This window comes from Schistocerca nitens, chromosome 4, assembly GCF_023898315.1.
Source record: "Schistocerca nitens isolate TAMUIC-IGC-003100 chromosome 4, iqSchNite1.1, whole genome shotgun sequence".
NCBI lineage: Eukaryota > Metazoa > Arthropoda > Insecta > Orthoptera > Acrididae > Schistocerca > Schistocerca nitens.
The window spans coordinates 597148369-597168425 of record NC_064617.1 but is presented as its reverse complement, the minus strand read 5'-3'; the positions used below and the strand labels follow the sequence as shown (position 1 = coordinate 597168425).

Genomic DNA, 20057 nt, shown 5'->3' with positions numbered 1-20057 from the left:
TATCGTCAAGATTCGCTTTTAAACTACAAACTTGTTTTAATGACAAATGTTTATTTTTAGGAGCGGAATATGGCTCGTGCATAACAATAGAAAAGACCTCACGAAGAAAGAGTCTCTTTACTTATACATATCTCAAAAAAAGTTTTGCAGAACTCCTGAAGATAGACGTTAACTGTGGATATTGTATCACACACACAGTCCCTTTGACTAATCAGAGATGTCACTAAACCCATCCAACTATGAATGAGCAGCGCCTATTAGACGGGGGAGGGGGGGGGAGGGGTGTTCGATAGCAGATCGGTTCCAGTCATTACACTAGGAAGGAGGTACACGGCTCGTGTTGTCTTTAGTTAAGCCGTGCCTAGCCGGTCAATCCCGCGGTTCGATCTCGTCCGCAGCGTTACTTTGTGCCAGGAAGGGCTCTCAGCTAGGGAAGTGTCCAGGCGTCTCGGAGTGAACCAAAGCGATGTTGTTCGGACATGGAGGAGATACAGACAGACAGAAACTGTCGATGACATGCCTCGCTCAGGCCGCCCAAGGGCTAGTACTGCAGTGGATGACCGCTACCTACGGATTATGGCTGGGAGGAAGCCTGCCAGCAACGCCACCATGTTGAAAAATGCTTTTTGTGCAACCACAGGACGTCGTGTTACGACTCAAACTGTGCGCAATAAGCTGCATGATGCGCAAATTCACTCCCGTCGTCCATGGCGATGACCATCTTTGCAACCACGACACCACGCAGGGCGGTACAGGTGGGCCTAATAACATGCCGAATGGGCCGCTCAGGATTGGCATCACGTTCTCTTCACCGATGAGTGTCGCATATGCCTTCAACCAGATAATCGTCGGAGACGTGTTGGGAGGCAACCCGGTCAGGCTGAACGCCTCAGACACACTGCCCAGCGAGTGCAGAAAGGTTTTGGGGTGGTATTAAGTGGGCCCGAAGTACGCCGCTGGTGGTGATTGAAGGCGCCGTAATGGCTGTACGATACGTGAATGCTATCCTCCGACCAGTAGTGCAACCATATTGCCAACATATTGGCGATCCATTCGTCTTCATGGAAAACAATTCGCGCCCCCATCGTGCACATCTTGTGAATAACTTCCTTCAGGATAACGACATCTCTCGACTAGAGTGACCAGCATGTTCTCCAGGTACGAACGCTATCGAACATGCCTGTATAGATTAAAAAGGGCTGTTTATCGACGACGTGACCCGCCAATCACTCTGAGGGATCTATGGCGGAACGCCGTTTAGGAGTGGGAAAATCTGGACCAACAGTGCCTTGATGAACCTGTGGATAGTATGCCACGACGAATACAGACATGCATCAATGCAAGACGACGTGCTACTGAGTATTAGAGGTACCGGTGTGTAGAGCAATCTGGACCACCACCTCTGAAGGTCACGCTGTACGGTGGTACAACATGCAGTGCGATGTTTTCATTAGCAATAAAAAGGGCTGAAATGATGTTTAAGTTGATGTCTATTCCAATTTTCTGTATAGATTCCGGAACTCTCTGAACCGAGGTGATGCAACACTTCTTCTATGTGTGTATGGTAATTCGAAGTTTTGTTTCCTACATCTGGAAGCGAAATACTCTATTTCGTTGTTCTAAATTCATTGAAATATTAGCTTTTAAACGAACTGTATTATAGTCAAATTTTCGTAATGTTTTCAACATAGCTATACCCTTGGCATCTGGAATTTGCTAGTCCCACACACAGGGTGGTAATTGTTCAACTATACTAAAAAATGGTTCAAATGGCTCTGAGCACTATGGGACTTAACATCTGTGGTCATCAGTCCCCTAGAACTTAGAACTACTTAAACCTAACTAACCTAAGGACATCACACACATCCATGTCCGAGGCAGGATTCGAACCTGTGACCGTAGCAGTCGCGCGGTTCCGAACTGAGCGCCTAGAACCGCGAGACCACCGCGGCCGGCGAACTATACTAGAAAATCGTAAATTAGTTACAGACTCTGGTGCGTACACACTTTATTCAATATGCAAACGTCACTATAGATATTCTATTTATAGTATGACATGTTCGCTATGCCTGCTATCATTGACGATGATGTGGGGCAGACGAATAGCGAAATTCGGCATGACCCGTTGAAGTGTCGGGACATAGATGCTGTTGGTGACCTCCTGAATGCCAAACCACACAAGCGCATCATAATTCCCATCATGCCCAGCGGTCAACCGTGCACTTTGAACTTCCTAACGCAAACCGTCCAGAACTTGTGACGCTTTTATTTCATGCAGTTTAATAATTGTCACCATGTAGAATAATATAAAGGACGTACTTATGACAACACTCGCCGATGATTAAAAATCAGAACAGAGCGCGAAATGTGGCGTCGATTCCTTTTGCGCTTTGTGGTACATGTCGCTCTGCTTCTTACGTGTGAATCTGTGTGTTTATATGCTTTTGGTATCAACGTGACAGGTAGCAACGCTATCCAACGTTACACGTATTTCTTTACGAGTACGTTGCAGCTTGCCACTGGATTCATTAGTTTTAGCCCTATTTGCGCTCACTTGAGAATCATCCATGTCTTATGATATTAAATAAAATCTTCGACACAAAATTTCAATAAATATTTCGTAAATCAATTAGAGAAGGGATGAAAAACAAACATTATAAATATCCCGACTGAAACCTAGGTAAATTCTAGGTAAACGGTGTAACTGATGCTGTTGGTTACTAAAATTAAAATTAACAAACATTATACTCACGATTAATGTGACTGCTTTCTCACCGCATGGAGCGCTAGTGTCGCTCCATCTGTAAACGGAACGACTACCGCAGCAAGGACTGTCGCAACTGTAATTGGCATAGAGACAAATAAAGGGAATTGTCAGGTGGTCACGAACTTGAAGCCAATGTGCGCCATGTTAACTGCCTCAGCTTCTGGTGAAAGCATTTTTATAAGAAAAAGGGAAAATGGCTCTGAGCACTATGGGACGTAACTTCTACAACTTAGAACTACTTAAACCTAACTAACCTAAGGACATCACACACACCCATGCCCGAGGCAGGATTCGAACCTGCGACCGTAGCGGTCGCGCGGTTCCAGACTGTAGCGCCTAGAATCGCTCGGCCACCCTGGCCGGCAAGAAAAAGGGAGCTTGCGTCAGTTGCAGGTCGACTAACCATTCAGATTGTAGTCCAAAGTGCAAAAGAACTACATTTCATTCGAAAGTGGACTCATTCAAGCGATATTTTCTTTTATATACACACTTTATAGGGTGCGCTGTTTACTTTTATTGTAGTTATCTTATTTCTGTCATTTGACTTCAGGTTTCCTATCATAGCTCTGTTGGTGAACACTTTGAGGAGAGATTGGAAACTGATGAAACATGTCAAAATTCTCAGCGGTTTCGGGAAGAGAACATAGACCGAACATCAGTTTCGCCAGTCTGTACTGTGTACATAACTGTATTGCGGAAGCAGATTTTTCACATCAAAAACTTGTCTCCGCGATTATTTGAGACGTATTACAAAAAGAAGGTACCAGTAACGAAAAGAAAAACAATCGTATTACTGGATCAAATATGAAGTTAAGACAGTAAAAACGTCTGAACATGCCGTCCGGATTCTGTGTTACTCACGAAACTACTGCAACACATTCTATTTAAATCAATGTTGCGAGTACACGGCAAAAATTAAAACCGAAAAGCAATTGTAAACAGTACTCTGCTAATGTTTTGGGGCATCTAACATGGCGGCACCGGCTTCAAAGGTAATGTACGTCCAGCGTAAGTCTGTGTTGCCACCTCCGCGTATTACACCTGCATGGTACTTAACGTATTTTACAGATTATAAGACGCTACAGACTATAAGACGTACCTCAAATTTTAAGCAATTTCTTTAAATAATCTTTTTACCATTTTTAGTATTAGATTACAGAGCCAGACAAAAAAATTCTTAGTCTATAAAACCGAAGTGGCGTTTAAATCCCTGAAAATGTTCAGCTGAACTTTTTTTTTCTTCTTCTTCTTCTTCCTCTTCGTCGTCATCGTTGTCCTCTTCGTGTATAAGACGGTCTTTACTGCCATCGAGAGCGTTAGGTTTGCCCCAGTTCTTGGAAGATTTAACAGTAATGTCTTCTCTCACTCTATACCACGACTGTTTCTTCCACTTACACACTTATTTAATTGTAGGTCGTTTTAAAGCTCCCTTCGACGTCAATTTATGATGGGTTTCATTCATCATCCACTTGTTCCATTCCTCTCTAATATACACTTTAAATGGTTTATTTATCGAGGCATCAAGTGGTTACAATTGTGAAATAAGTCCCCCTGTAATAACAGCAAGCTGTGTATTTCCCTTTCTCAATTTCTCTTTCACAGAATTTTTCAAATGACTAATAAACTGATCTAGCATAGGAGGAGAACTCTTCTTCAACAAGTACCTTTCCTTCACTCCCACACTTTGTTAGTCCATAATTTCATACTAGCCTTGTCCATCGAACTCTTGTCACGTACGTGAACAACAACACCAGGCGGTATTTCAGAAGGTTTTGGCATTGATTTATACTTGAGAATTGTCACTGTATTAAGATTAGTGCCGTCAGCACAACATGAAAGGACAGCAGTGTAGTGCATTTTTTCATGTCCACTTGTTTTTATAGTTAATTAGTACTTTTCATGGCAACACCTCTATTACTCGGTACATCAAATGTCAAAGGAGTTCCGTCAATATTCACTATTTGGCTTAGCGCCGCACTGGGTTTTTCGATGTTGAATAGTAAGGCAATAGAAAGATAATATTTTAATAAGGTGATGGAAAGATAATATTTCCTCTTCATACTCATTTTCTGAGATATTTTGGTTTTGGTTCGCATGTTAAGTCCATGACGCTTCATAAACCTATAGCACCAACCAACTCCACTCTTAATGTCTGTTAAGGTCCACAGTAGCGCTGGCTGACGAGCGTGTATTTGAAATCATTTTTGTATTACTTTCGGTGCCACATTGGCAGTGTCCTTGAATGCATTTCAATACGTCATTTTTTAATTTTGGCCATTTTGGATTCAGTCCGCTATTTGCACATTCAGTCTTCTTCTTATTTTCCAGTCCTTCTTTACTAGCGCGCCAGTCGCTAATGGCTTTTTCTGTTGGTGCAGGACCGAAATGCCGCTCAATTGCTCTGTTTACTTGTTTTTCTACACATTCCATTACTTTCACTTTATGGCCCACACCATATGAATACCTATTACTTTTTCCGTTACGAAACTAGCTACTAACAAAAACAATGAACTGTTACTGATAAGACAAGTCACTTTCAGTTCAGGTTCACTGGCAGCATAGTCTGAAGTGACATGTCATAGGCAAGACAGGGTTCTGGGTCTGTAATTCCGGGGAGGAGGGAGACAGTGTTAGCAAGCTTGCGAAACCCCGCAACTCACGTTCGTTACATCGGTGCACTGCTTCTGCCAATGGAATCCAATGTTACCCCAGACAGTAATAGGTTTCCCGCAGCATCGAATATGTTACGGACATTTTTAAGACTGGCGGGATTTCTAAATCAAACACTGGGCATTTTTATATTAATTTCAAGTATAAGACGTACCTGAATTTTGAAGGAAATTTTGTGAATATAAAAGTGCGTCTTATGGTCCGTAAAATACGGTAGACTGTGATTGCGTAGTTTAAAACAGCGGATAATCAGTTGTCAGCGACACTCCTTTTTTATCGAAATGACAGTCAGTTACTGGCAGAATAACTAGCTTCCTCGGAAACTGAGCTGCGCGGTTAATGACTTGGTTGTCGACGGAGCGTTAAACTCTAATCTTAGTTGTCACATGGCCTTGAGCACTATGGGACTTAACATCTGAGGTCATCAGTCCCCTAGAACTTAGAACTACTTAAACCTAACTAACCTTAGGACATCACACACATCCACACCCGAGGCAGGATTCGAACCTGCGACCGTAACGGTCGCGCGGTTCCAGACTGAAGCGCCTAGAACCGCTCGGCCACAACGGCCGGCAGTTGTCACATGGTATGCGTGTTGCTACCAATAATGAAAATACAGAAACTGATGACGACAAATGTCTTCATAGACCAGTATATCTGGTTGATCTCGATAATTGTTCGGAGACCTGAACTGCGTCACAGTCGGGACATTAAAGTCGAATATGCGTTCCTCCGTATTATGCATCTCCTTATTGTCCCACGTAAGTGCAATGCGTTTAGAGTTCTAATGGCAGTCATTTGAATTTTGTACACTTTCTGAAATGTAAGGTAAGAAATTTTGTAAAGAACTTGCTTAGTGCCCACTGCTTCGTTTGCTTAGTCTAAACGGTGTGCACAGATTTTTTGTTTTTTATTTATTTATTTATTTATTTATTTATTGTTCCGTGGGACCAAATTAAGGAGAAGTCTCCATGGTCATGGAACGAGTCAATACATGAAATTATAACACGATAATAGAAACAGATAAAATGAAATATAAAAAAAAACATATTCAGGTGACAAGTCGTAAATTTAAATAAAGAAAATCAACAATGTAACACTGGAATTTGCTTAATTTTTTAGCTCTTCCAGGAGCTCCTCGACAGAATAGAAGGAGTGAGCCATGAGGAAACTCTTCAGTTTGGACTTAAAAGAGTTTGGGCTACTGCTAAGATTTTTGAGTTCTTGTGGTAGCTTATTGAAAATGGATGCAGCAGAATACTGCACTTCTTTCTGCACAAGAGTCAAGGAAGTGCATTCCACATGCAGATTGGATTTCTGCCTAGTATTAACTGAGTGAAAGCTGCTAACTCTTGGGAATAGGCTAATATTGCTAACAACAAACGACATTAAAGAAAATATATACTGTGAGGGCAATGTCAGAATTCCCAGACTATTGAATAGGGGTCGACAAGAGGTTCTCGAACTTACACCACATATAGCTCGAACAGCCCGTTTTTGAGCCAAATATACCCTTTTTGAATCCGAAGAATTACCCCAAAAAATAATACCATACGACGTAAGCGTATGAAAATATGCGAAGTAGACTACTTTTCGCGTTGAAGTGTCACTTATTTCAGATACTGTTCTAATGGTAAATAAAGCAGCATGTAGTTTCTGAACAAGATCCTGAACATGGGCTTTCCACAACAGCTTACTATCTATCCCAACGCCTAGGAACTTGAACTGTTCTGTCTCGCTTATAATATGCCCATTCTATCTGATCAAAATATCGGTTCTTGTTGAATTGTGAGTTAGAAACTGTAAAAACTGAGTCTTACTGTGATTTTCCGTCAAATTATTTTCCACAAGCCACAAACTTATTTCATGAACTACGTTATTTGATACTGTTTCAGTATTACACACAAGATCCTTCACTATCAAGCTGGTGTCATCAGCAAACAGAAATATTTTTGAATCACCTGTAATACTAGAAGGCATATCATTTATATAAATAAGAAACAGCAGTGGCCCCAGTACCGACCCTTGGGGAACGCCCCACTTAACAGTGCCCCATTGGGACTGAACATCACTACCACTCTCAATATTGCGGAGAATTACCTTCTGCTTTCTGTTCTTAAAGTAAGAGGCGAACCAATTGTAAGCTACTCCCCTTACTCCATAATGGCGCAACTTCTGCGGTAATATTTTGTGGTCAACACAGTCACAAGCCTTCGTTAAATCAAAGAAAACACCTAGCGTTCGCAACCTTTTATTTAATCCGTCCAAAACCTCACAGAGAAAAGAGAATATAGCATTTTCAGTTGTTAAACCATTTCTGAAACCAAACTGAACATTTGACAGCAAATTATGTGAATTTAAATGCTCCAGTAACCTTGTATATACAACCTTCTGGATAACTTTAGCAAACACCGATGGCATAGAAATAGGTCTATAATTGTCAACATTATCCCTGTCTCCCTTTTTATAAAGTGGCTTCACTATCGAGTACTTTAATCGGTCAGGAAACCGACCACTCCTAAAGGAAAAGTTACAGATAGGGCTAAGTACTGGGCTAACATACATAGAACAATACTTCAGTATTCTGCTAGATACCCCGTCATATCCATGAGAGTTCTTGGTCCTTAGTGATTTAATTATTAACTCAATCTCCCTCTTGTCAGTATCATGGAGGAGCATTTCAGGTAACAGTCTCGGAACACTTTTTTTCTAAGAGCGCTATATGATTCCCTGTTGGAACTAGGTTTCTATTTAGTTCACCTGCTATATTCAGAAAGTGGTTATTAAATACTGTACATATATGCGACTTATCAGTAACACTGACATTCCCACTACGCACTGATTCTATATCCTCGACCTGTCTCTGCAGACCAGCCACTTCCTTTACAACTGACCATATGGTTTTAATTTTATCCTGAGACTTACCTATTCTATCTGCATACCACATACTTTTTGCCTTTCTAATAACATTTTTAAGCACCTTACAATACTGTTTGTAATGGGCTGCTGTATTTAGATTTTGACTGTTTCTAACGTTTTGATATAATTGCCACTTTGTTCTACAAGATATTCTTATCCCTCTAGTCGGCCACCCAGGCTGCCTGTTTGTGCTAGTACCCTGTTTTGAACGTTCTAACGGAAAGCAGCTTTCAAAGAGCACGAGAAAAGTCTTGAGAAAAGCATTATATTCATCGTCTACTGCATCAGCGCTATAAACATTTTGCCACTCTTGTTCCTTTATAAGGTTTACAAAGGTCTCTACAGCAACTGGATCAGCTTTCATAAACAGCTGATGACTATATTTAACACGTGTTGCAGCACAAAAATCTTTTAGAGTTAAAATTTGTGCATCATGATCTGAAAGGTCACTCACCTTTTTGCTAACAGAATGCCCTTCTAGTAATGAGGAATGAACAAAAATGTTGTCTATGGTTGTTCTACTGTTCCCTTGCACTCTCGTTGGAAACAATACGGTTTGCAAAAGATTATGAATTAAGGAGGTCTACCAGCATCCTCTTCCTTGCACAATCACTTATACAATTAATATTGAAGTCACCACATATAACTAACTTTTTGTATTTCCAATAAAGTGAACCAAGAACCTCCTCTAGCTTTAGCAAAAATGCTGTGAAATCGGAGGCTGGGGATCTATAAATAACAACAGTTAGAAGTTTAGCTCCGTTAAATTTAACCACACCTGCACAACATTCAAACACCTTTTCAGTGCAGTACTTTGAAACATCAATTGACTCAAATGGGATGCCGTTTTTCACATACATGGCTACTCCCCCACACCGCAAAGGGCTCCTCGAAAAGCTGCCAGCCAACCCGTATCCTGGTAAAGGAAGCCTCTGAATTGTCTCCTTATTTAAGAAGTGTTCAGATATACCAATAATTTCAGAGTCAACATCTGTAAGCAGTTCACTAACTTTACCTCTAATACCTTGTATATTTTGATGAAATATACTAATTCCCTCATTACTCGGATACCTAAGCTTTGTCAAAAGTGGTTCCTTTGTTAGAGAGACTTCCCTTAAGGAATACCTATCAGCTGACTTCAATCTAAAAAAGGTGCAGCTCTAACACCCACTACTGTAGGAATTTTCCCATGAGTGATCCCACCAACCCCACCTATGCTGTCACCTATAAGCTTTGCCAACCTCCCCTTCCCATACCTGTTGAGGTGCAGGCCATGTCTAGTGAAACCTGTCCTGCTGATGGACTCCACCGACACCACTGAAATGTGACCCATGCTTTCTGTCATCAGCGCACCCCCAAGTCTCACGTTATTACGCCTGACGGCTGTATTAAGATGAGGCCGATCGTGACGCTGAAACAGTTCCACGAAATGCACATTCGTGTTGCCAGTCTGAGTGGCTATCTTTTCCAGGTCACCATCTATGTCATACTCCCCATCCCTATCAATACTATTACCAGCCCAACCCACAATCACTACCTGATCCTCTTTAGTAAAATCCCTACATAACCCCCTATGTTAACAGTCACCTGAGCCAATCCTGCATTAGGCTTCACAATGCTGGTGACCTGGTACTCACTCCCCAGCACTTCCTGCAACTGCTGGCCTACACCTCTGCCATGAGAACTACCTAACAGCAGAACCTTCTTCTTCCTCTTCGACTTTGCAACTGTTCTAGTCACTGTAACTACTGATGTCTGCTGCATACTTCCTACATCTACAGCTACTAGAGATTCCTCTCCACTAGACTCTGACAGTTGGTCATATCTATTGTAAACACCAATAGTAAAACTGTCTGAAAATCTACTTCTCCTAGCAGATTTCTTGCCAACAGCCAGCTCCCATTCCCCAACCCCCTTCTCTCTCCTCATCCTATCTAGCTCCTCCTGTGCGTTTTTCAACTGCACCTGAAGGGCACAGATTTTACGCTCCTGCTCCTCTATCAACTTACTCTTGCTACATGACCTGCAGTTCCAGGAGTGGATCTCACCAGAATGCCCACTGGCTTCCCCACTGCATTCCCCCCAGTGAAAATACTTCGAACAAGTCTCACACCGCAATCCACTACTCACGAACCTACGGCAAAGCCCACACTTCTCACTCATGGCAAAATTTTACTTTTTCTAAGTTCCGCTACTACAATAAGAAGATGTTAAAAACCTGACTACAACAAACACAAACTTACTCTACAAGGGAAGTAACTACTATTATTAACAGTATTAATAAACAACAAATGTGAATAAAACAAAAGACTAATACAGAAAGAGAATCAAACGTCTAATGACACAGTAACGAAGCTGAAAACAGTTCCCAAAAGGTTCTTCTGAAATTATTTCACCAGAAAACTCAAAAAACTCCGGTTGAAGACTACTAAAGTTCCTAAATAAACAACTATACACAAACAATTAGTTCTTAGCTTTCGATGCGCCGCTACAGCTGCAACTGGTCAGCGTCTTTCTATAATCAAAAGTTTATGTTGTTTACAAACCGCAGCACCTTATAAACTGTTCATGCTAATTGAGACCATAGAATCAGAGTTTTCTGAGAATTTATTCTGGTAGTTGGAGTCAAAGGTTTTTGTTAATCACGCCTTTTGCCTTCTTGTGGTGATATTTCGACAGAAACTTTCATCCCCTAACACACATTTCTGTATATCCAATCGAGAAATGAAATGCCAGTTTTCATAGATTTAGTTTTTAAATTTTTTTAATATAAATTAATATTTGCTTAATGATTTTCACACCTAAGGTGTTGAACTTCCAAAAACAGTGACACACGTCTTTTTTATCTCTAACCGAGAAGCCAAACGCAAATTTTTATACACCTAGCTTTGAAACTGCGTTCACAATGAAATATTTCATAAAACACTTCACCCTCATAAGGGCTGAATTTCCAAAAACACTGAACCACGTATTTTTTTAATTGTAACCGGCAAGTCAAATACCAGTTTTCATAATTTAACTTTAAAAATACTTTAGTAGTTCTTTAATAATGATTTATTTTTTAAAGAAACTTTGATCCACTATTTCACCCCCATAGGGGAAGAATTTCCAAAAACGCTCAAACACATATTTCTTGATTTAAGACCGGGTAACCAAACACCACCTTTCGTAGGTCTGGCTTAAAAGTTGTCTTAACAGCGACATAATATCAAAAAACATTTCATCCCATATTTCACCCCCTTGGGGGTCGAATTTAGAAAAATTCCTTCGTAAATGACGCCTACAGTATAAGATCAACACCCTGTACTAGTTTCAAGTTTCTATCCTTAGCGGTTTTGGCTTTTCCATGATGAGTCAGTCAGTCAGTCAGTCAGTTAGGTAGTCGGGTCATTGCCTTTAAATATAGAGATTAGTATAAACTTAAAGCTGCACACAGTGTATAACGATGGAAAGTTTAGCGAAGGAAAGTTTTTCAAAACATCTTGAATACGGACGATACTCTCATTTGTTTACGTGACAATTCGACTACTTTCAGAGATGCATACCCATAATAAAAACTCTGCTACATATTTTTTGTTTTCAATCAATTACTGGTTTTAATCTTTTCGTAATAGATATCATTCTTCAAAATATCTTCTTCATTCATCTAAGTAAGTAGGTCATATTTAGGAAAACAGCACTGCTTCCATTCCATTATTAATATTTTTTCCGAAGTATTAGTTCTATGAATGGTGTTGATGAGGTATACAGGTGTTGTATATGCATTATAATTATTCTTTCAGCTGAAACATACAGAGCCGCTTCCAGTCATGTTCTGGATTCACGGAGGTGGCTGGGTTGATGGTGGTGGAACTGCTTATGGGCCAGACTTCCTAATGAACCACGATGTCGTTCTTGTCACGATTAACTACCGCCTTGGTCCTTTGGGTAAGTAAAAGCAAACTGCGGAAGATTTATATATAGTCTTGCTTAGGAGAACAGATGTCAATTGCATAACAAAGGAATATAATATTCCATGGTTAAGTAAAGTAATTATTATCACGGTTACATTCGTCAGGAAACTAATACTCTGAAAGCACTTGAACGACTTGGACTCTTATTATCCCCTACAAACAATCATGTGAATTCGTCTCACGTCATAGTTATTTTGAGCGAGGAGCTACAAGCCTATACTCATAATTTTCCCTGACTCGAGGTGACGCTGCAATCAAAGTGTCAGATGATACCTATGGGCAATGATAAAACTGTGATGAAAGGCATCGTCTTAAGACTTTGAGGGTTTAGGTAATCCTGGTATCATAATTTCTGATTCTGGATCCACTCGGATTGAGGGTAGTGTATCGGCTCGGATAATTCGTCGGTCTGATCGTTTTGTGAGAACATATCCACCAACTTCAATCAAACAAAACTCACTTAAGTCATATAGTATTCCCTGGTGGTGTCGCAGCTAAACTGAATATAATGCACCAGGTGACATTGAGGTTTAAGAGCAGGTCTCATGTCAGGTGTCAGTGGCGTTCCAGTCCTTGTCTGGCCATCTTGATTTTGATTTTCCCTGTTTGTGTTACATCATGCCAAGGGAATACTGGAGAGGTGTTTGAAACCCACAATCGCAATTGTCCTCCCGTACTCAACCATTTTAGTGACTGACACAACACAATAAACTCTACCCCCTTCCATCCATCACAAAAAAATAAAATTTTTGTAGAGACGGTGCAATAGTTTGCCTAAAACCCGGTCCCTTACACTTCAAGAACGACTTTAGAAGTCATTTTACAAATCTAATTCTAGTATACCTCATTCTTAAAAATTGTTACTGTCTGGCAGATGCAGAGGCTGTTGTAACTGATAGCACTCGATACTCACGAGAATATCATACTCAAGAATGGAAGAGAAAATTGACAGCTAATTCAGAGTGGACAGATGTAGTATTAGGAAAGTCTTAATGTATAAAACTATTCACGAAATATTTGCCAGATATATTTGCAACTGCTGTCTACTAAATTTTGTGTTTGAGAGATGCTATCACATACGTTTCAGTCAGTTTTATACATTAGAGATAGCATCATACTAAATTATTGCACAATTTCCAAAGATTATTATTTCTTCCACATGTCTCATTACACAGTAGACAAAAACAGGGGGCTCTCTCTGGTAAGTAATGTATGGAAAGAACAGCTGCAACCTTTAGAACTACAATCTCCAACTGAGAAGAGCCAGATGGGTACCCAATTGGAACAGAAACACTAGCTAAAACGCTCTCTGTGGACCAAAGAATAAATATTTAGAACTATTAAAACACGTCGATGAGTAAGATTTATAAATCAAATCACTGACTTACTTGAAAAGTGGACTAGCTCGAAACCTGGATATTTTTCACAGTTGCATTTGAGACCAAACAACAGTAACAGGGAAAGTAAATATTAATCACAAGTTGATTTTTATTGTTTGAACCACTAATAATTAGAGTTCTCGATAGTGTCTAAATTAAATTATAAGACAGTCAACTGCAATATTTGAAGATATCATGCATTATACATATAACTTATTGGGAAATGGATTCATGTGCTCTACTATGGTAGCTCCAAGACAGCTGTGTTTACAGGGAAGCAGTGGATTGCACATTACAGTGTCTTCAATAGAATGCATAATTTTTCTTACGTAAATTTATTCTCGTAAATAGTGTTGTGATAACACTAGCTGCAAAGGCTCGTTTTATTTTAAAGGTTTCCTGAGTACAGAAGACGCTGCATCCCCAGGAAATTTTGGCCTCAAGGACCAGGTGGCGGCACTCAGGTGGGTCAGAGAGAACATCGAGGCGTTCGGCGGCGACCCCGGCAGTGTGACCATCTTTGGGGAGAGTGCGGGTGGCGCCAGCGTGCACTACCACATGCTGTCCCCGCTCTCCAAAGGTGAGTCTCCAAAGATGAAATTAGTAGCAAGAACAGGATCGTCATCGCCAGAGTAAATTAAATATGAACAAACATTGAGATTCAAATCGTGTGTGGTAGGTCAGCGAATTAAACTGCGACATCAATTGGAAGTATTGTCACTCCGTTACAATGTTACTATCCAGAAATTTTTATACTTATAGAACAAAACTACCTATACTTAAAACTTTCTTCTTCTTCTTTCGTTTCACCCTCTTTGGGGCACGCTGGATCAATAATTTCTTTGTGAATTGTTCTTTTCTTAGGGCCCAGTATTTCTTCATTCTTTCTGATCATCTTCCCCTCTCTTCTTCCGAGATGAAGGGCGTGGACTTTTGTGTAGATTTGTCTTGGAACCTTATGTTTTCATCTTTAGTAATTAATTTAGCTGTTCGATCAATAAGTGAATTTTCTGAAATCTTTAATTCTACTAGGTCTTTCTCAGTTTCTGTAAACCAGTTGGGTTTCGTTTTGCCGTTACGGAAGAAGTCAAACATTTGTTTAGTTAATCTCCTGGAATTCATTCTGAGAAGATAACCATAAAAATTTATTCTCCTTTTTCGCATAGAATCTGAAAGCTTTTTTCAATTTTCTTGTAGAGAGTTTCATTTTTGATGTATATAATCTTATTGTCTTCAAATTTTGGCCCAATGATTTTTCTTATAATTTTTCTTTCCTTTGCATCAAGTTTCTCCATTTGGCCTTTGAAATTCATGTTAAGTGTTTCTGCTGCATACAGTGCTTCTGGCTTAATCACTGTCTTGTAATGTGTAATTTTGGACCCCCATGAAAGGGATTTTTTGTTGTATGTATTTTTTGTTAGTTGGAAGGCCAATTCAAGTTTATTTTTTCTGGATTCCATTGCTTTGCTTTCCCTAGCATTCCAAGTAATCCATTCTCCGAGGTATTTGAATTCTTTCACTATTTCAATCTTCTGTTCTTGAACTTTGGGGTACTTACACGAGTGATTTTATTATTAGATGATAAGAAATTTATTTCTTTGCTGCTATAATCATTCACCACTTAGAACCTCTCAGATTATGCCATAATTCATAATTTCGTTTCTCAAATTGTAAACCTCATCTACTAGTCTTAGTTTCCCTTTTCCTAATTTAATGTTCTTCGCATCGCCTGATTTAATTCGACTACACTCTGTCATAATTGTTTTACTTTTAAAAACTACGTTATGAAGTACACAACTGTGTCAGTATTTTTTGTTAATGACAATCAATATATATCTAACATCAGTCCGATGTTAGATATAAATTGACTGTCATCAGCAAAAAATACTGACACCTAAGGAGTGTTTACCATGACAGAACATAGCTTTTGCATGTACCACGTCATACATTGATACAAAAGAATAGTTACAAAAACAGCTCAGCTACGAACTTGCACAGGTATACATTTAGCTGTTGTAAGTTGTAGACTGTTACATAACTAATTCAGGCTGTCTGTGCGAAACGTGCATTTTAAGTCGGTCTCAGAGACGCTTTTATGTGCTTGTTATCATGTACGGAATTAAATAGACCGAATACCATTCAGTGAAGATCTTCATACATTGCATAGGTATAATGATTACTTATTATAGCGACAGTCAGTGCATCACAGATACCAACACTGCAAATAATTCAACTACTGAATGTATACACTAGACTTGACATTATTATTAGTTCAATAATAGACTAATTGTCATTTTAGCATATTAATAAGAACGTTATGAGATGTTCCTAAATAATAAATACCCTATATTCAACATGATCTCCATTCAATGTGACGACATTCTGTCCCATTACCGGGTAGGCCTGTAGGCCCACATGGCCATTATAGTGGTCGACGCCAGAGCCAACATCTTGCAGCATCAGAAGCTTCTCATCATCCGCATACTACTTCCCATGTAGTGCATTCTTTATTGGGCCAAAGAGATGAAAGATCCAAGCTGTAAGGTGGAAGAAGACGAACAGTCCAATGACGTTTTGTGAGCTTCTCTCGTGTGGCAGACCTGTGCGAGGTATTGTGTTGTCACGGAGAAAGAGAAGTTAGTTAGCATTTTTCTGACGACGAAGACGCTGAAGTTGTTTCTTCAGTTTCCTGAAGGTAGCACAAGTCGCTTCAGAGTTGATCGTTGCACTATGAGGGACGACTTCGAACGAAATAGCCCCTTTAGAGTCACAGAAGACCATCGCCATTACTTTATCAGCCGAAGGCGCGGCTTGAAACTGTTTCTTACGAGGAGAGGTGGTGTGGCGCCAAAATCATGGATTGCTGTTATGTTTCCGGTTCGAAGTAATGGTTCCTTGTTGCTCGTTAGGGTCTTCTGTTAGGCGGCGAGGAACTCAATTGGCATACGCCTTTGAGTACCCAAACTGGTGATTGAGTATGTCAGCGCTACCAACAGAGGAGTCCAGTTATTGAGCGAGGTATTTGATTGTGACCCATCGATCACCTCTAATGGAAGTGTACACACGTTCGTAGGAGTCACAGCTGTCTTTGGCGTGCCAGCATACAGGAGATCGGACCGGTTTGCGCCTTTGAATATCTGCGATGCTCTGATTTTCCGCCTAAAGAAACTAAGTGACAGCTGTGTCTTTGGAACGCACCTCAGTTTCAGGCACCACTTTGAAAGCTACATATAGCTCCGCCACTTATCAGAACTTCATGAAACTATAGAGGCTGACGCGGGATTACTCCACGATGCTCCACAGCAAATTCTACATTGTTTTAAACCGAAATTGTGTGAAAACGTGCGTTACTTCACTTACTGAGCGTTATATAGGTGGTGTTTTGCACTAACTGACCAAGCGCCAAAACTTGATTTCTAGATACTAACGAAAACGCAAAAGTATTACTATAAATTCTGCATCCACACCAAATGCAAATGTTAAGCAGTAAAATAATGCTGCTGAATTAAATTTACATGCTCATATATTAAAATAATACAAAATGTAGCGAAACTCTGAATTTATGAAAAAATGACGCTATGTTATGTGGCCCTTTTATAAACAATTTTCATTTCTGCCTGTTGCAGTAACTGACTCCAAGGAAAAATGTGCCTCATAATGAAGTGATGCAAGTTATAGAAGAATGTACTGACATTTATTACGCAAAATATAATATGACAGTATACGTTCAGGGTATATTTAATGATATTTAACTAATACATGAGGAAAGTAGCATTACTATTCAATCTTTACACATTTATTTGCCTATTTATTTCAGTAATACCTTCCCACATAACTTGAAGAAGCAATATATTCTTTCTAATGTAATTAAAAAACATTTATACAAATAAAAAATGATGACAATAACTTTAAATGCGAACATTTTAGGCTAGGTTTTACCGTGACTGTTATTGGCATTAAATGAAACAACACGTTTACTGTTACCAGTCACTGTTTTATCTCAACGACGCGTTTCAAAGGTTTAAACTTCCATCATCAGGTGGATTTACATTTATTAGTGTGACATTTTTGTGTGTGCTGTGTTACGATTTTTTGGAGGAATTTGTGGCACTGCGTGGTGGAGAAACAAAACACTATTTCAGAACATGGTTTTGGGTTTCTTTTGACAAAAAATTAAACGTATATCTAACGTTAAATATGAAATAAGTTAAATAAAGTACTTCCAGTAGTCACAGGTTCCTTTCACTATCGTAACACATCACATGTACACTGTCATATTTTGTAACCAAATATGGCGTCTGGAAACTTTTGGGCGAAAGGATCGTATAGCAGAAGAGAAAACATTATCACAAAGTACAAAGAATGTACATCGTAACAACGTTGTTACAGAATAAGTTGTAAAGGATTTGGTGGTGTTTGTTCTGAGGTGTCGAATACATGCCTTGGATTAAATACTTCAGGTGGTATATCAACCCGATTCTGACCATTTAAAATAGCTTGAACTCCATTCTCGTTTACACAATCAGATGAAATGTTACAAACGTTAAGTATAACAATTTTCTTGACTACAGTGGTATAATTATACACAAATAACAATTTTGGTTCGAATTCATAGATAGATATGAAAGGCTTGAGGCAGAGGGAGAGGAAGAGAAACTGAAAGTTAGAGGGAGAGAGAGGATGGAAAGAGTGATTGTATGAGAGCAAACTGTACGAGGCAAGGGGTCTTAAGAGTGTATCTGATACATGTAATAACTGCCTAAAGGTTGGGGTATTACATTGGTTAATGCTCTAAAATATTTAGATGGATTTACAGTTTGTGTGAGTAGTTGATGTACACATAGTTTCAAGCTGACAAGGGGTATAAACTGTTGGTGTGATGATAGATTTGTAAATGAGATCAATCTCTTGCACACTTTGCGGCTGTCATGGTAACATAACTAAATATTTGTGGTAAATATTAAGATCTGTGTGTGTGTTTGTGTGTGTGTGTGCATTTCAATTTGAATGATGTAGGCAGTTGCTGAAAACAGAGATGATACTATTGTAAATATTATCATTTTTGTCATTTAAGATGGACTCAGGTTATTTTGTTTGGTGTTTGTATATTTGTAGTGTTTCAAGGATGTCTAGTTTTCTGCCTTTTGTTGGATAATGCAAGATGCTGATACTTGTATTGTTAATGTGGTGTTTCATGCAGGTGGGTGGCTATTGCTGATGTGTGGTATTTTTTTGTTTTTTAGTGCTGCCATGTGTTCTTTGCATCTAATCTCAAATGATCTGTCTGTCTGGACTATGTAGAAGCAGTCACAGTCCAAACATTCAATTTTGTACACACCTGTGTGATGAAGTGGGTTTCGTGTGCTGATGTTGTGGGGTAGCTTCTTTCCAATCTTGTTGTCTGTGGTAAAGGATTTGCATTCCTCTATTTCTTCTATTGTACATTCTTGAGTTTTAAGGTGGTCATTCAAAGAAGATTTATGACTGCGACCACAATGTTTCCTGAATCTTGTCCGAAGTCTACTTTCGATTTGCCCTTTGTATATTTGGTCACCTTCCCCCATGAACCATGGACCTTGCCGTTGGTGGGGAGGCTTGCGTGCCTCAGCGATACAGATGGCCGTACCGTAGGTGCAACCACAACGGAGGGGTATCTGTTGAGAGGCCAGACAAACATGTGGTTCCTGAAGAGGGGCAGCAGCCTTTTCAGTAGTTGCAGGGGCAACATTCTGGATGATTGACTGATCTGGCCTTGTAACATTAACCAAAACGGCCTTGCTGTGCTGGTACTGCGAACGGCTGAAAGCAAGGGGAAACTACAGCCGTAATTTTTCCCAAGGACATGCAGCTTTACTGTATGATTAAATGATGATGGCGTCCTCTTGGGTAAAATAGTCTCCCATTCGGATCTCCGGGCGGGGACTACTCAAGAGGACGTCGTTATCAGGAGAAAGAAAACTGGCATTCTACGGATCGGAGCGTGGAATGTCAGATCCCTTAATCGGGCAGGTAGGTTAGAAAATTTAAAAAGGGAAATGGATAGGTTAAAGTTAGATATAGTGGGAATTAGTGAAGTTCGGTGGCAGGAGGAACAAGACTTTTGGTCAGGTGATTACAGGGTTATAAATACAAAATCAAATAGGGGTAATGCAGGAGTAGGTTTAATAATGAATTAAAAAATAGGAGTGCGGGTTAGCTACTACAATCAGCATAGTGAACGCCTTATTGTGGCCAAGATAGACACAAAGCCCATGCCTACTACACTAGTACAAGTTTATATGCCAACTAGCTCTGCAGGTGATGAAGAAATTGATGAAATGTATGACGAGATAAAAGAAATTATTCAGGTAGTGAAGGGAGACGAAAATT

General features: G+C 39.7%; 1 protein-coding gene across 4 annotated transcripts in view; it reads left to right on the top strand.

Annotated features, from left to right (window-relative positions):
• LOC126251475 (venom carboxylesterase-6-like) overlaps nucleotides 1–20057 on the top strand; it is a 196256-nt gene that overhangs the window by 38760 nt on the left and 137439 nt on the right. The window contains exons 3-4 of one of the 4 annotated variants that reach the window (XM_049951916.1): nucleotides 12139–12283; nucleotides 14083–14152. The exons of 1 other annotated variant lie outside the window; for it this stretch is intronic. In XM_049951916.1, the coding sequence (XP_049807873.1) occupies nucleotides 12139–12283; nucleotides 14083–14152 (215 nt within the window). Of the gene's footprint in view, nucleotides 1–12138; nucleotides 12284–14082; nucleotides 14269–20057 lie in introns of all 4 variants that reach the window. 2 more of the 4 variants (XM_049951915.1, XM_049951917.1) reach the window with 2 other exon arrangements.